Raw genomic sequence first — 14,400 nt, 5'->3', positions numbered from 1 at the left:
GGCTGAGAAGAATGCTATATACTTATATATAAATGCACGTGTGTATACATGCTTTTTTAAAAAATAAAATGGAAGCCCCTGCAATAGGAAGAATATTGAATATTGCTTTGGTTGTATCAGTGGCTGAAATCTATTTTGGTGGTAGACTGCAGTAAAAATAATACAAACTGGGGTCATAACTACTAGCTAGCCGTCTTTAAAAATTCAAAACATCGGGAATTCCCTGGCGGTCCAGTGGTTAGGCCTCCGCGCTGCCACTGCAGGGGGCCCAGGTTCGATCCCTGGTCGGGGAACTAAGATCCTGCAAGCCACAGGGCGCAGCCAAGAAAAAAAATATTCCGCAGCATCCGCAAGACAGGGCAGAATTCTACTTTTATCAACCTGAATTAATCCTGCAGCTTTTTTTCCTATATGGTGATGACTTCTTATTTATTTTTTATTGAGGTATAGTTGGCATACATCCTGTGGCTCTTGAATCAACTAAGCAATAGCCTTAGACTCCTCTGTAATGTTCTGAGGAGGAAGGCAGAAGGATTACACATAAAACTTTTAGAACTCAAACAGACCTTGGAGATCATCCAGGGCGACTCCCTATTTTACACTTGAGGACACTGAGACCCACAGAGGTTAAACAACTGGCCCAAGACATGTGGCCTAGCCTGGCCTGGAGTCGAGGTTTCCCAGTTCCCTGCGAGTAGTGCTATTTTTGCTTAACGTTTCTGTATGATTCCTGGATGGCGCAGGTTAGCTCCTTAAACAGTTTCTTCACTTTGTTTTCTATGCCTTATTCAAAACACATAGGCCTATCACTCTCCAGAAATGGCTGCTCGGATCAGGCTTGGCTGTACGAGCTGCATGTTCACATCAGCTCATGTGCTCCTGGGGATACAGAGAGGATCAAGCAGCTGTACTTGTTTGCTTGCCTCTCTGGAGGTGGCATCCGTCCCATTTGTCTCCATCCCCAAGAGGGAGAAGAAAATTAATGGTTGGTTGCCAGCCTTCCAGTGTTTTCCCTACCAGTGTGGACTCGATCAGGCTGGTCGTGTCTCTATTTTATTAAGGTTGGAGGGGCCACTCTTTCATGTTAGTACCCTCTGACTCTTGCTTCCACCTCCCTTCCCTTTCTTTTCTCAGCCTCCTGTGCTTCCTTATTAAACTCTTGTCTCAGATTACTGCCTTTAGGACCAGGCCATGCAAAGCTTATTACTCAAAATACGTGTTTTAATATAACCACAGAAAAATTTGAAAATGTAGTCAAAGGTATACCCCTTAAAAGGGGGACCAAATTTAGGTGGTTAAGAAACGTAACTCCCCAAAAAAAAAAACGTAACTCCCATACATAAAATAGATAAGCAACAAGGATGTACTATATAGCACAAGGAACCATATTCAATATCTCGTAATAACCTGTAATGGAAAAGAATCTGAAAAAATGTATGTGTCTGAGTCACTTTGCTGTACACCTGAAACTAACACAATATTGTAAATCAACTGTACTTCAATTTTTTTTTAAAAAGAACTCCCATGTTATAGATATTGTTCCAAGTATAGAAAAAGGTAGAACACTGCCTAGCTCAGCTTACAGGACTAGCATAACCCTGCTACAAAAATAAGCAAGAAGAGCTCAAGTAGAGGAAAAACAGGGGCCAAACTCACTTATGAATCTAGACGTAAAGTTTTAAAGTAAAATATTACCAAATCACATCAAATATTTATAAAACAAATGTAATGAAAGACCAGTAGAGTAGACCATATCCCAGGCATGCAAAGATGGTTTAGATTAGCAAAGTTTAACTGTTTGATTCATACATTAATGAAACAAAGGTGAAAGACTGTAATCATCTCAATAGACACAGAAAAACCATCTGGTTACATCCAACATCTTTTGGTGAAAACTCTTAGCAATCTAGAATACAAGGAAACTTTTTGGAACTTTATAAATTTATTTATTTTATTTATTTTTGGCTGCTTTGGGTCTTTGTTGCTGCGTGCAGGCTTTCTCTAGTTGTGGCGAGCAGGGGCTACTCTTCGTTGCGGAGCGTGTCCTTCTCATTGTGGTGGCTTCTCTTGTTGCGGAGCACGGGCTCTAGGCGCATGGGCTTCAGTAGTTGTGGCATGAGGGCTCAGTAGTTGTGGCTCGCAGGCTCTAGAGCGCAGGCTCAGTAGTTGTGGCACACGGGCTTAGTTGCTCTGTGGCATGTGGGATCTTCCTGGACCAGGGCTTGAACCCGTGTCCCCTGCATTGGCAGGGGGATTCTTAACCACTGCACCACCAGGAAAGTCCAAAACTTTGGGAACTTTATAATCACTCCAGTTATCTGGAAACATTATATATAACAGAGAATCATTAGAAGTCCCACCAAAGTTAGGTTCAAGACAAACAGAGCCATTATGTTTTTTCATATCATGCTGGAAACCCTGGCAAAATGTAGTAAGGCAAGAAAAAGAAGGTACAAATATTGGAAAGGAGACCAGACTATCTTTTGTGGGTGACAGGATTTGCTTAGAAAAGTCCAGAGAATCACTGGATAAAGCATTTAAATTTTTATGAGTTAAGCAAGGGGACCTGATCACAGGATCAGTAACTTTTCTATATAATCAGTAGTAACTGTTTAGGAAATGGAAATGCTTAATCTCATTTCGTTTTTGCAGTAACCCTGAGGACAATATTTGCTCCATTTTGCAGATGTGAAAACTGGAGTTAGAGGTCACCTTGACCAAAATCAGACAACTTATAATTAGCAGAGAATTGATTCAAATCAGTCTGCCTGGGCTGAGACCCTGTTTTTTAGCATTATAACATTCCATCGCATTTCTGTTGTTCAGTGCCTCGTGTTAGGTTACAGGTTTCTCCATTGGACGTCTTGTTAACAGGGGCATTGACATTGAGCTGGAGTCGAACCCAAACCCAGAGGCAAGTTTTTTTGGTGGGTACATTTGCAGGCGACAGTGGTTGTGTGCACTGCTTCACGTCACATGGGACCTCCTACAAGTGGGCGGTGCCACAGTGGCAGTGTCTGGCCTTGTTCACAGTGGGTGGCATCAAAGGCTGGCTCTGCCTGCTCTCTCTGACTCAGGAAGCCTGCCGCTGAAGCCACCCCGCTAAGGAGCCTGAGGTCCCCAAGCACAGAGGACCTCTGCTTTTGTTCTTCTTGAGCTCAAACCTGCAGCACTTCCGAGATTGCCTTGCCCCACCAGCAAGGCGAGTTGAAAACGCAGCCAGTCTTTCCAGGTTGAAGGTGAAGCTCTCGGATTGGTAGGTTGGTGGGTGTCATTAGCTTGTGCACACAAGTAACAGAGATATGTTCTAGAATCTTGCTTGTTGATGTGCGTATGTGCACGGCCTAGTGGCTGCTTTTCTCCGCAAGCAGAGAAGGGGGCACCAGCCCAGAGGTACGTGTAGTGAAAGGTTTTCCTCTCGCCTCTCTTGGAGATACCCTGATAGTACATTCCTTCTGTTGGTAGGTCACTTGAGCCTCTTGATAAGACTTATCTGATAGCAGAGATGTGAAGCCTCAGCTTCTGATGGAACCTCTCCTGCGTGCTCTAAGCCCAGAGCAGGCGGGTGCGGGGAGGCTGTGGGCTGGGCTGGGACCTCCCCGCAGGAGGCGGTAAACTGGGGGCACACCTCAGCCTTCCGGCCCCCCGCTCCTCTGTACAGATTTGTCGTCAGATTAGGAGAGTTCGAAAGGCCTTTCTCAGTCTCACGTTCTCTGAATTGTCAGAAAATTGTCCAGGAAACTTTGCACTTTACAGTGGGAATAGGCTGGTCCGGGCTGGGGAGGAAAGATGGGAGCATCAGAGGGGGAGTCTGATTGGCTGAGGAGTACTAGGAAATACCAGGTGTGCCTCATTTCTCAGAATGACTTTCCCTACATTGTTAACCTGGACACAGGTCACAGAAAACAGGGTGGATTCAGGTGACTAACACAGGTGACGGATGTGTTGACTGAGTTTCCGAGAACTAAATGGCGAGTGCATATTACAGTGTTTAATACGAGGGTAGCTTCTAACCTAAGACGTGCCTGGCACATGGGTGTTGGATAAGAGTTTAACCCTTGAGATTTGAATCATACTGAAGGGCCCTTATCTACTCATTCAGAAAGTATTTATTGAGATCTGTAGAAACCTTTGTATTCTGAGATGCCATCCCCTTTTCTCCTGGGTTTGTATGAGTCAGGGCACACCGTCTTACTTGGAAAAGTTGTACTCGTATTAATCTCACCAAGATTAACACAGAGCAGGCACTGGCGTGGGCTCTCCTGGGCTTGCAAAGCAGCGACGTGGTGCGTTGAGATCCCACCGGGATTGGCAGGCAGGGTCTGCATTTCAGTCCAGCTCTGCCAGTGGTTGCCTGCCACCGGTCGGCAGGATCCCGAATTTCTCCGAGTCTCTGTTTTCCTGTGTGTGATGTGGAGACGATATTTTGCCTGCAGTGGTGTTCACATGTAGCCAGGGCCTGGCACATCATAAGCCCTCACATAATGTGAGACTGTTAAGGGTTGTTTGCTTTGTCGTGCTGTCAACTTACAGCCACCGGTGTGTTAAAAGGAGGAGGCAGGATCTCCAAAGACATAAGGAAAGGGTGGGTGAGAGTTGGAGGACAGACCAGAGTTTGGAAGAAAGTAAAAATTCTTGTGTATCAGTCTGGTCTCTTTCAGTTACTGGGATTTGAGGGGTAAATAGCAACTCTTTCCTATCTGAGTTCTGAACCAACTGAGGAAAAAAGATAGGAGACCTTTCTTTAGTGATGATGTTAGTGCTGGCTTACACCTGTGGGAAGTGGACATTCCAGGAATGGACCCCAGGATTAGACAGACCTGCCCCACCAGGCACACGTGCGCTGGGTCTCCACACCCTCCCCACAGTGGGGTGGGCCCTCGACCTCCAAGTAGACCGCACAGTCCCAAGAATGGTTGCCAGCACATGCAATTTGCCAGTTGGGTGGCTCCCAAGAGGTAGAGGAGGGAAGTAGCAGGCTCTGGACACCCTGTTCCATTCCACCTGCTGCAGAGGAGTGAGGCGAGAGAGAGGCCAGGAATGTGATGCAGGTGGAAGGCTGCCACAGAGAAGGAATCGGGAATGGGGGAAAGGTGCACCCAAGGGACGAACCCAACGCATTCTGGGTTAAATTATCAAAGGGAATTGGCTCTTATCTTTGGGACATCTTAGGGTGGATCAGGATTCAGGCTTGGCTGGATCCAGAAGCTCAAGTGGTGTCTGCGGGGGCCTTCTTCCCTTGGTTTTGCCTCACTTCATCCTTACACAGTTTCTTTCCCTGCCGCCTCACCAGGATTCCAGGCTTACAGGACCCTTAGCTCTTAACTTCAGAGATAGAGACAGACAGCATCTTTTCTGACCTCTCCATCAGAAATCTCTCTGTATTGCCTCAGGGAGGACTGTGTGTGTGTCCATATCTGAATTAGTCACTGGATTGTGGGATTGGAAACAGCATCAGCCCTGCATCACATGAACCAAACAAACAGAATCAAAGAAAAATCCAGGAGGGTTGGGTTTCCAAAGGCATGCTGCACATGTCCACCAGGTTTTAAAAATTAACGTCGGTTGTGCTGCATAATGGAAATATGGGTGTCTTTTCTTTTTCCTGGATACTTGTACTCCCATTTTTCTGAGCATTTATTACTTTATAAATGGGGGGGGGAATAACTTTTATAAGTCTATTTGTTTTAACTTTGCCTTGCTTTCTGGAGGATCTATGACACGAACAAAAAACAGGAAAATAAAAGGGGATAAATAAGCAAATATGATAAGGGGAATATAAGAGTGAGAAGCAACAGCCAAGGAGGAGTTCCTAGATATTTACCAGAAATATGACACCTAGATATCAAGGAAAATCTTTTCATTTATTTGCGAAAAAAAGAAAAAAAAAGGGGGGGGTGTCCATCACTCTAAGGAAGTAGAAGGTGTAGTGAGAATTCTGAGGGGCCCTGGTTTTAAAGGCAGTTGCCAGCTGTACTTGACAAAGCCTTTATGAGCATGTGGCTCCTGGGCCCCAGGGGTGTGGAGAGTGACCATCACCTGGGGTCACCGGGGAGCATGAAGCACTTAGGTGGTGGGCATACAGGGAGGCGAGAGGGCCTGTGCTCTGTCCACAGCCACAGGCCATTCTGATAGCTGATCACCTTCCTAAGACACCATCATGGAGGCTCCAATCTGAACTCGTCGCCTCTACCGGGAAAACAGCTCTGCGCTCACCCTCCAGAGATGGTGACCCCCAGGCTCGCCTCCGAGCCGAAGATTACAAAATTTCTTCCTGGAAAGCCAGTACCCGTGATACCCCTGAGGTATCCTTCATCTCTGAGACGTCCCCAGGCTGGGATTAGCCCCACAAAGGAACACATGGGTTTGATTGTTGCTTGTTTGCATCTCCTCTGCTTACCCGAGGACCTCGCAGCTAGGGCCACAAACAGGTGACCATTCTTGACCCAGCTGGAGCGCACCAGCAGGAGGCCTGGTGCGGTGAGCCCTTCGCCAAAGCCGGTCACTGCTCCCACAGTTTGAGAAAACAAACCCAGCTTTCCAGGGTCTGTGGCTGGGTTTCTGTGCCCGCCGTGTTTAAACAACCTGGCCCTTCAGGGGTCCTCCGGCCTCCCATAGCCAGGATAAACTCAAGATTCTGGGGAGTCCAGCGGGACGCCACCAGTGGGCGTAGACGGTGTGTTAGGTTTTTGTGCGGGTTTGGTTTTTGTTTTCTTAATTAACTCACGGCTGCCTCCTTCTACACAGACAGCTACGGACAGTTCTTCTAATTCGTCTCAGAAGAGGGAGCAACCTCCTCGCACAGTCTCCTCCCCCACGTCCTGTGAGCACCGGAGGATTTACACCCTGGGCCACCTCCACGACCCATACCCCACGGACCACTATCACCTCGAACAGGTGAGCGGCGGTCTCGTTCCTCGGAGGTCGTGGGGTGGACGGCTCCGGATCCTGGAACGGCCTCCTTCCCCTGGCGTTCAGCCACCTGCCAGAGCCTAGGCCTCTTCTTTTCTCCTACTTAGTACCTCCGCCCCCATATTGGAGGTGGTGCAGGCGACTCGCCCTCAACGCAGAGTTTTCTGTGTGCCGGGCACCTCGCCAAACCCTTCATGTGCTTTATCGCCTTTAATCCTCACAAATCACCCACAGGCAGGTCCTCCGCATCCCCAGTTGAGGGACGGGCAGGCTGAGGCTTAGGGAGAGAGAGTCCCTGCTGGAACAAGATTCAAATGCAGGTCTCTGCTCACGTAGGACACTATGCTACCTCCTGGTAGCATACTATGGGTTAGCATACGCTAACACTATGCGTTCCTGTGTCCAAAGGGCCTCCTGGCTTTGTGTGAAAGCACAGAACTGCGACTGGGACCACAGAATACTGTACACTTGGCTTGAGCACCCTGGCATCGCGGGCTGCAGGCCCAGGCTTGCTTGGGGAGCTGTAGCTGGAATTCAGTAATTCAACAAATATTTACCAAGCGGCCGTTTTTCAGAGCAGGTTCTCAAACTGTGGGGTGTGGACTGGTGCCCATGTGGGTGATGTGGCCACCAGTCTGCTTTGAAAAGAGAAAAAGCACGAGGCACTGAGGTTTTATAACATAGATTTATATGACTCTTTTTTTCAAAATCCATTTTACTGGTGTGTGCTTCCTAATATTTTTGTCATTAAAATGTTCTTTTTTAAAATCACATTATGGTAGCAGTAGATGGGAATTGACTTTTTGACTCTCCTTACTTTGCAAAATAAATTGTTAGCAAAGTCTGTGTCAGCTCCCAAGATTTGTTTTGAAATAACGAAGGATTGTGATTTTCCAAAGTTGGGGAAACTCTGACATCAAGAATCTGGCAGGAATTAGGGCAAATCAAAGCCTGTGAGATGTGGCCCTTGCCCTCAAGGAGCTCACAGTCTGGTGGGAAGTGATGAGTAAAGCTAATTGCCATGTGATAAATTCTAGGACAATATTATAATGACAATATTGGCAACAGGTACCAAGCACATCCTGTGTGACCGGCCCTGTGCTGACACCGCATAGATTCTTTCTCTTCATTCTCTCAGTAGCCCTATGCAGTTTGATTGTCAGGGGAAACCAAGTCTGAGGCTTAGCGACTTGCTGGTAAATTTCATGGTCCGAATTCCACTCCGGTGGGTTTGCTCAGAGCCATGCTCCTCATCCCTTAAAAAGCCTTCATGCTCAAAGGGCGTCAAAGGTGGAAAATCTCATTGCCACAACTGGGATGCCCTGTGCAAGGCAGGCTTACCTGCATCAACTCAATAACTATGTATTCAGCACCTGCTCCTCTGGACAGGGCACTGATGCAAACTATAGCGGGACAACCTGCAGAGATGACTCTTCCTCCCTAAGGGAGAATGCAGGTTGGGTTTGAAGGCTAGAGGGTGTGGCCCTGGGTTGGGCCATCCCGGGCTCAGATTCCAGCTCCACCACCTGTGAGATCCTGGCAGGATTCAAACACAGCTGGCCTCTGGAGCCTGTACTCTTACCCTTTGCATATCTCAACATCTTATCTTCCCAGACAGATTACAAGGTACTTGTGAGCCTCATAGTTTGCTGTTTTGCACATGACCCACAGTGAGACATGCGTTTTATATCATGGCCCAGTAGGCACATGTAATGTACACAAAGATAACAAGGGTACTTACCTTGTAACATGCAGTGCACTCCAGTGTTCTTCTGTTTCTCTGAAAAAAAAAGAAACCAGTCTTAGAAAAGAGAGCATGCCGTACAAAAACAGGTGAAACTAATCTAAGCTGTTAGAAATCAGGATAGGGGTCACTGTTCCTTACCTTAGGGGTTGGGGGGGAGTCACAGAAGGGAGGTGAGGATATTCTAGGGAGGCCTCAAGTTCTGCTTTCTGATCTGGGCATGTCCAGCTTCTGAAAATTCACTTTATTCTTACGCTGTGTATACTTCCCCCCCTATATGGTAATACTGCAACAAAAAGGGGGGAAATGCTGGTCTCCACCCATAAAATTGACTTCCTGACCCAGGAAGGGATTGGGACTTGCAATTTGAAATACATCTTTGACCCACAAGCTGTTCAGTCATTACAGGATGGGTCAGTTCCTTAAAGCAATGCCTTTGCCAAGGTGAAAGATGCATATTGGAGGTTTGTTTTGCCACTGCTATGAAGTAACGCCTCCTTTTTCCTGGGGCAGCCGATGCCAAGGCCCTACCGCCAGGTGAGCTTCCCGGACGACGACGAGGAGATCGTGCGCATCAACCCCCGGGAGAAGATCTGGATGACGGGCTACGAGGATTACCGGCACGCGCCGGTGAGGGGCAAATACCTGGACCCCTCGGAGGACGCGGACTCCTACGTGCGCTTCGCCAAGGGCGAGGTCCCCAAGCACGACTACAACTACCCCTACGTGGACTCCTCAGACTTTGGCCTCGGCGAGGACCCTAAAGGGCGCGGAGGCAGCGTGATCAAGACCCAGCCCTCCCGGGGCAAGTCCCGGCGGCGGAAGGAGGACGGGGAGCGCTCTCGGTGCGAGTACTGCCGCGACATGTTCAACCACGAGGAGAACCGGAGGGGCCACTGTCAGGACGCGCCCGACTCCGTGAGAACTTGCATCCGCCGCGTGAGCTGTATGTGGTGTGCGGACAGCATGCTCTATCACTGTATGTCGGACCCCGAGGGGGACTATACAGACCCGTGCTCGTGCGATACTAGCGACGAGAAGTTTTGCCTCCGGTGGATGGCTCTTATCGCCTTGTCTTTCTTGGCGCCCTGTATGTGCTGTTACCTGCCCCTGCGGGCCTGCTACCACTGCGGAGTGATGTGCAGGTGCTGCGGCGGGAAGCACAAAGCAGCTGTGTGACTCGGTTTCCCTCCCCACCGCCCTCCATCCACAGCCCCAGGGGGACTTGTCTTCTCCATCCTCTCATCTCTGCCCGCTCCCGGGTGTACCCAAGGCGCCGTTCCAGCCTGGGGAACCTGCCTGGTGAACTCTGCGCCCCTGCATCAGTCTCACCCAGGCGCGTGCACACACAGTGTTCTAAGGCAAGGAACCGCCGCCTAGACGCTCATGTATTATTAACAATCTGTACTCAAGCTAACTGTCTCGTCATACAGGTGTTGATTTCACGTCCTTCCTGCCCACCTCTTCCAGTTCCAAGGCGCCTTCAGTGGGAACTGCTGATTCTTTGGTGGGTTTTGTCGTTGGTTTTTCCAGGAGCTCCGAAGACCATCTTTCTCTTGGTTGAGCTTGCCTGTGGCTAACGAGCTTGCTTCCTCAGGTTCCTGTGGAAATGAAACGTCAGAATGATGAAACCCTGCCAGACGTATTTTCACCTGCAGTCAGTTATTATGTATAGGAGGTGAGCTAGTTAACAAACTTCTACCACAAAACGAGATCGCTTTAACTTTTCTAAAGCCAAACTTCCCATGTAAGCTGCAGTTTCTATCTTGAGCCCATCATCATCTTCTGTCTCCACACCCCTCCCCCCAAAAAAGTCGGTCAGTTACTCACTGATGCAAAACATTCTCTCGTAAAATGACTGAGAGCTGAGCCTTAACTTCAGATTAACTTGCGAGAATCAGGAAAATTCTTTAAACTGCATCGCCTCCTCTCAGACCAGGGCTAGAAAGGGGATTCCAGGTTTCTCCGAGCCTCCCTGGTTACCCCTAAAGGAGAACTTTATAAAATTGTGTCACCACCACTTGTAAAAATTTAGCAATATCAGAAGAAACCGCTAATGAAGTAAGAAATTTTGCTCATTCTTTTGCAAACCAAATAGTCTCTTCAAACCAAACCAGTGTTCTCCCGAACACGGTCCAGTTGAGAAACGCTAAAGGTTGGAAATAAAACTTACGGGAGCTTTTTTCCCCCCAGTGGCTATTTTCTATTAACTGGGGGAAATTTTAAATGTCATCAATTTGAAGAGTGGTGGGTTGCATTTTGTTCATGGGTTTGTGTTTTTGTTTTCATTTTGGACTCAATTTCACGTCACCAAATTCTTCGTTTACACTTGGGAAAAAACAAGGCCATATGTAAAAACCCTTCCGATGCCTAAGTGTCTTTCTCCTGCAAACCCAAACTTGCCACTTTGGGTGCACGGATGGTTAGGTCAGCAGGCTGGGTCCACCTGTCGCCTTGCCACGTAGGAGGCTTCTAATTAGCTGGAAAAGAGTATTTTTCTAATATATTGCAAGGAATAGCCAAATGTTACTGCAGAAAGAAGAAAAGTGAAGAGTGGTTACCTGTACCTAGCATAGTACAATCAGAACGCCGTGGAGACCATAGGGGACAGGCTTGTCAGCGCTGGCTCTTCTTCCCGCCGTGATCTTCCTATGATTATTGCCAGCTGAGCACACGGCCTCATTCCTCTCTCCCCACTCCCCCCATCCCTTCTCAGTTGCACACAGGACATCAGTCTCCAAGGAAGGGGACTTTTTTTCTAGTCTGCCAATCATATTGAGAAAGTGCTAGCCACACTTACCTTCCTGGGAATGTTTTCAGCTCACCTGAGAGCCCTTTGCATTTCTTTTATCAGATCATCGATGTAAATACCCAGTGTGCTTATGAGTTTGTTGGTAGACGTTTTCGTTTGTCGAAGTGACTGGTTTGGGTCTTCCAGTTTGGGAAAGGAGCAGAGAGCTGTTAATCTGGCAATGCAAGAAAAGAGCCACTTCCCAGCCTGGAGAACATCTAGAAACCTTCAGCCAGCCTCCAAATGCTGTCGAAAGACCATCTTCTCCCCCGTCCTGAGGCATTTTCTCAGGGTCTTTCTCAAGGTCTCCTCTCTACAAAGCACAACACTAATGTATGTTTTGTTAGACCTCAGTTCAAGCGTCCCTATTTATTGCAGTAAGAATACACCTCTCCCAGCTGCTTTTGTTTGCCCTCTCTGTTTAGTCATTATCTGTTTCTATCTTCCTTTACCCCTTGTCCTTCTCCACCCCTTTGAAGAGTTAACGCTAGTGAATCTTACTCCGCGTATCCTTTTTGGTTTGTGAAGAAGGCACAAGGAAAGCCATGGGGACATTTATGTAAATACGTCTCTCTCTACTTGCCACACTGCAGCCGAACGGTGTGTAGTATTTTCCCAGTCAGCTTTGCCATACTGATGTCAACCATCTAAGAGAAATTATTCAGATTTTATTTTTGTATCTGTGGTAACAAAACATTAACCAAAAGATTTTCTGTTTGGAAGCTTTCCCCGAACCTCGCCCCCCACCCCCCAAAACCACCAAGCTATTTGCTCACATTAACAAATTAAAGTGCCTGAAGCATAATTCATTCTTTACCTGTATACTAAAAACCCCGTTGTATTGATTTTTTTATAATAAGCCTTTTTACCTCTGTGTAAAAAATATATATACAAGTGTATGATGTACATTTTAGTTCTTAACTTTTTTTTATGGTTTCTAATATGTATGACCAATGTAGCCATTGCTTTAAAATGTACCATGTAAATATAAACACATCCTATCAGATCGCTGGCTTTGGGATGTTTGTCTGGAGACAGGGTGGCGTTCGAGCCTCTGCGGACGTGGGAGCTCTCGCACACAGGATGGAAAGGGGTTTCCTTTCGAGGAGGATGTGTGGACACCGGTCTGTTTTTGAGGCCCTTCCCGCCTCTGGTTATGTCATATTCCCCAGGGGAGACTGCAGCTCCTTGGGCTCGGATGCCTCAAGTGAAAAGAATGCTGTATCACCGCCCAGGGAACACCCCCTCTTCCTCGGCCTGGCTTCCCCCATGCCTGTGTGTGTGTGTGTGTGTGTGTGTGTGTGTGTGGAGTTTGGAAGATAGTTTCTCACAGAACACAATTGTTAAAACTGCAAGATCCTTGGTCTCCTCAGAGCGGTTGGATTTTAGTGATATTTGGCCCACTTTCAGTTCCAAATGGGATCTTTGGATACTCAAATGTTACAGTGACAATCCCTTGGAGGAAATAAAGTGTGGAGTCCTTTAAGGGTCACAAAGAAAATTTCAGCTTCTTTAGAGAACCAAGTAGGGGCCTTAAAAAGAGATGTGCAGAGGGGTCCCTTCATATTAGTCTTGACTCTTCCCAGAAGGGGTGACTCTTCCAAACCACTGGCAAAGGTGAAAAGCAACAGGAGATGCTGGGAATTAGAAAGTGAATGGAGAGAAACAAGCCGTGAAGATTGGTAATTAAGAGATGATGAGAGAACTCCATGAGAGCTCTTTCATTAGACGAGGGGGGGGGCACAAACCAGGTTAATAGGGGGTGAAGAGTCAACATGGAGTCAATCAAAACATCAAATGTAAAACATGTTTTCAAGAAGTTTGATGGTAAAGGAATAGAGGGATTGCTCTGAAGGAGAATTGGTGAAGTAGAAAAATAATATCTGCTGAGACAGTATATATTCATTTACTGATTATGACAATCCTGAATAAATTGCTCTGATTTTTAAAAAAAGAGGAGAACTTCGAAGGCACGTCCAGAGCTTCAGGGGGCCCGAGATCTGCCCTCACACCACCCCGCAAGGCACGTCCCTCCTGTCATCCCTGTTTGGAGTTGAGGAACTGAGGCTTAGAAGGGGTAAGTAACTAAGGTAACCTGTGGTCACATGAGGCAAGGACCAAACCAGATGACTGACTGCAGAGCCCAGGTCCTTGCCGGGCCTCACTGATAGCTCTGTCCACCCCCTCCCTGTTTGTGGGCTTGAAAAGTGGGCACCAGGAAGAGCCTTGCCCAGTCCTCCCTCTTGGCCCATCGGGCTGCTACAGGATTCATTTGTCATCTGGTGCCCTGCATGCTCAGCCAGGAGCTGGGCTCTACATCCGTCATCTCCTTCAACCCTCTTCGGAGTAGAGGGTTCATTTCCACTTCACAGGTGAGGAAGCAGGGGTAGAGAAACACGTTACTAGATAGTTACTAGCCATTAGCCCTTGGGCAAGTGATGTCACCCTTCTGCGCCTCAGTTTCCCTGGGTGTAACAAGTGGGATAATACCCACCCTCAGCATGTCGTGAGGCTCAATGATTACAATTCACACTATCGTTACAGTGCAATACTCAGGAGGTGCTTCAAAATGCTCCTTCCTTCCTCAGTTCCTCCTCTATTCTGGGACCCTAGGAAACACCAAGAACTGGAGAGGACAGCATCTTTTGAAGTACAGGAGGCTGAAGCCATTGTGGATATTTTGTGAGTATGTAGACCTACAAAATATGTGTGTTGAGATTTCTTTTTCTGAACCTCTCCGCAATTCTAAATTAGGTTTTGCTTCCTTGCTGGCCCTCCCAGATCCCTTCACAGCCCTTGAGAGGCTGCAGAAGGGCACAGGGCTGGCTGATTCCTCAGGAGCCAGTGCACACAACCTGCCTTGCAGAGCTGCCTTCCTCAACCTCCAGCCCCGCTTCTGTGGCCTTTGGGGTGTGAGTCAGTGGCCTCATCTCCTGGGCCTCTGTTTCTCCCT

The 14,400-nt window shown here is 47.7% G+C and overlaps 1 protein-coding gene across 1 annotated transcript in view; it reads left to right on the top strand.

Moving 5' to 3' along the window:
* The window catches only part of SPRED2 (sprouty related EVH1 domain containing 2), a 117,142-nt gene extending 104,689 nt beyond the window's left edge, over positions 1-12,453 (top strand). The window contains exons 5-6 of the mRNA XM_061211139.1: positions 6,748-6,897; positions 9,170-12,453. Of these exons, the coding sequence (XP_061067122.1) occupies positions 6,748-6,897; positions 9,170-9,835 (816 nt within the window). The 3' untranslated portion in view covers positions 9,836-12,453. The remainder of the gene's footprint in view (positions 1-6,747; positions 6,898-9,169) is intronic.
* Positions 12,454-14,400: the final 1,947 nt, after the last annotated feature.

This window comes from Eubalaena glacialis, chromosome 14 (genome assembly GCF_028564815.1).
Source record: "Eubalaena glacialis isolate mEubGla1 chromosome 14, mEubGla1.1.hap2.+ XY, whole genome shotgun sequence".
NCBI classification, from domain to species: Eukaryota; Metazoa; Chordata; class Mammalia; order Artiodactyla; family Balaenidae; genus Eubalaena; species Eubalaena glacialis.
The sequence above is the reverse complement of the archived record's forward strand: the minus strand, read 5'-3'. Positions and strand labels throughout refer to the sequence as shown.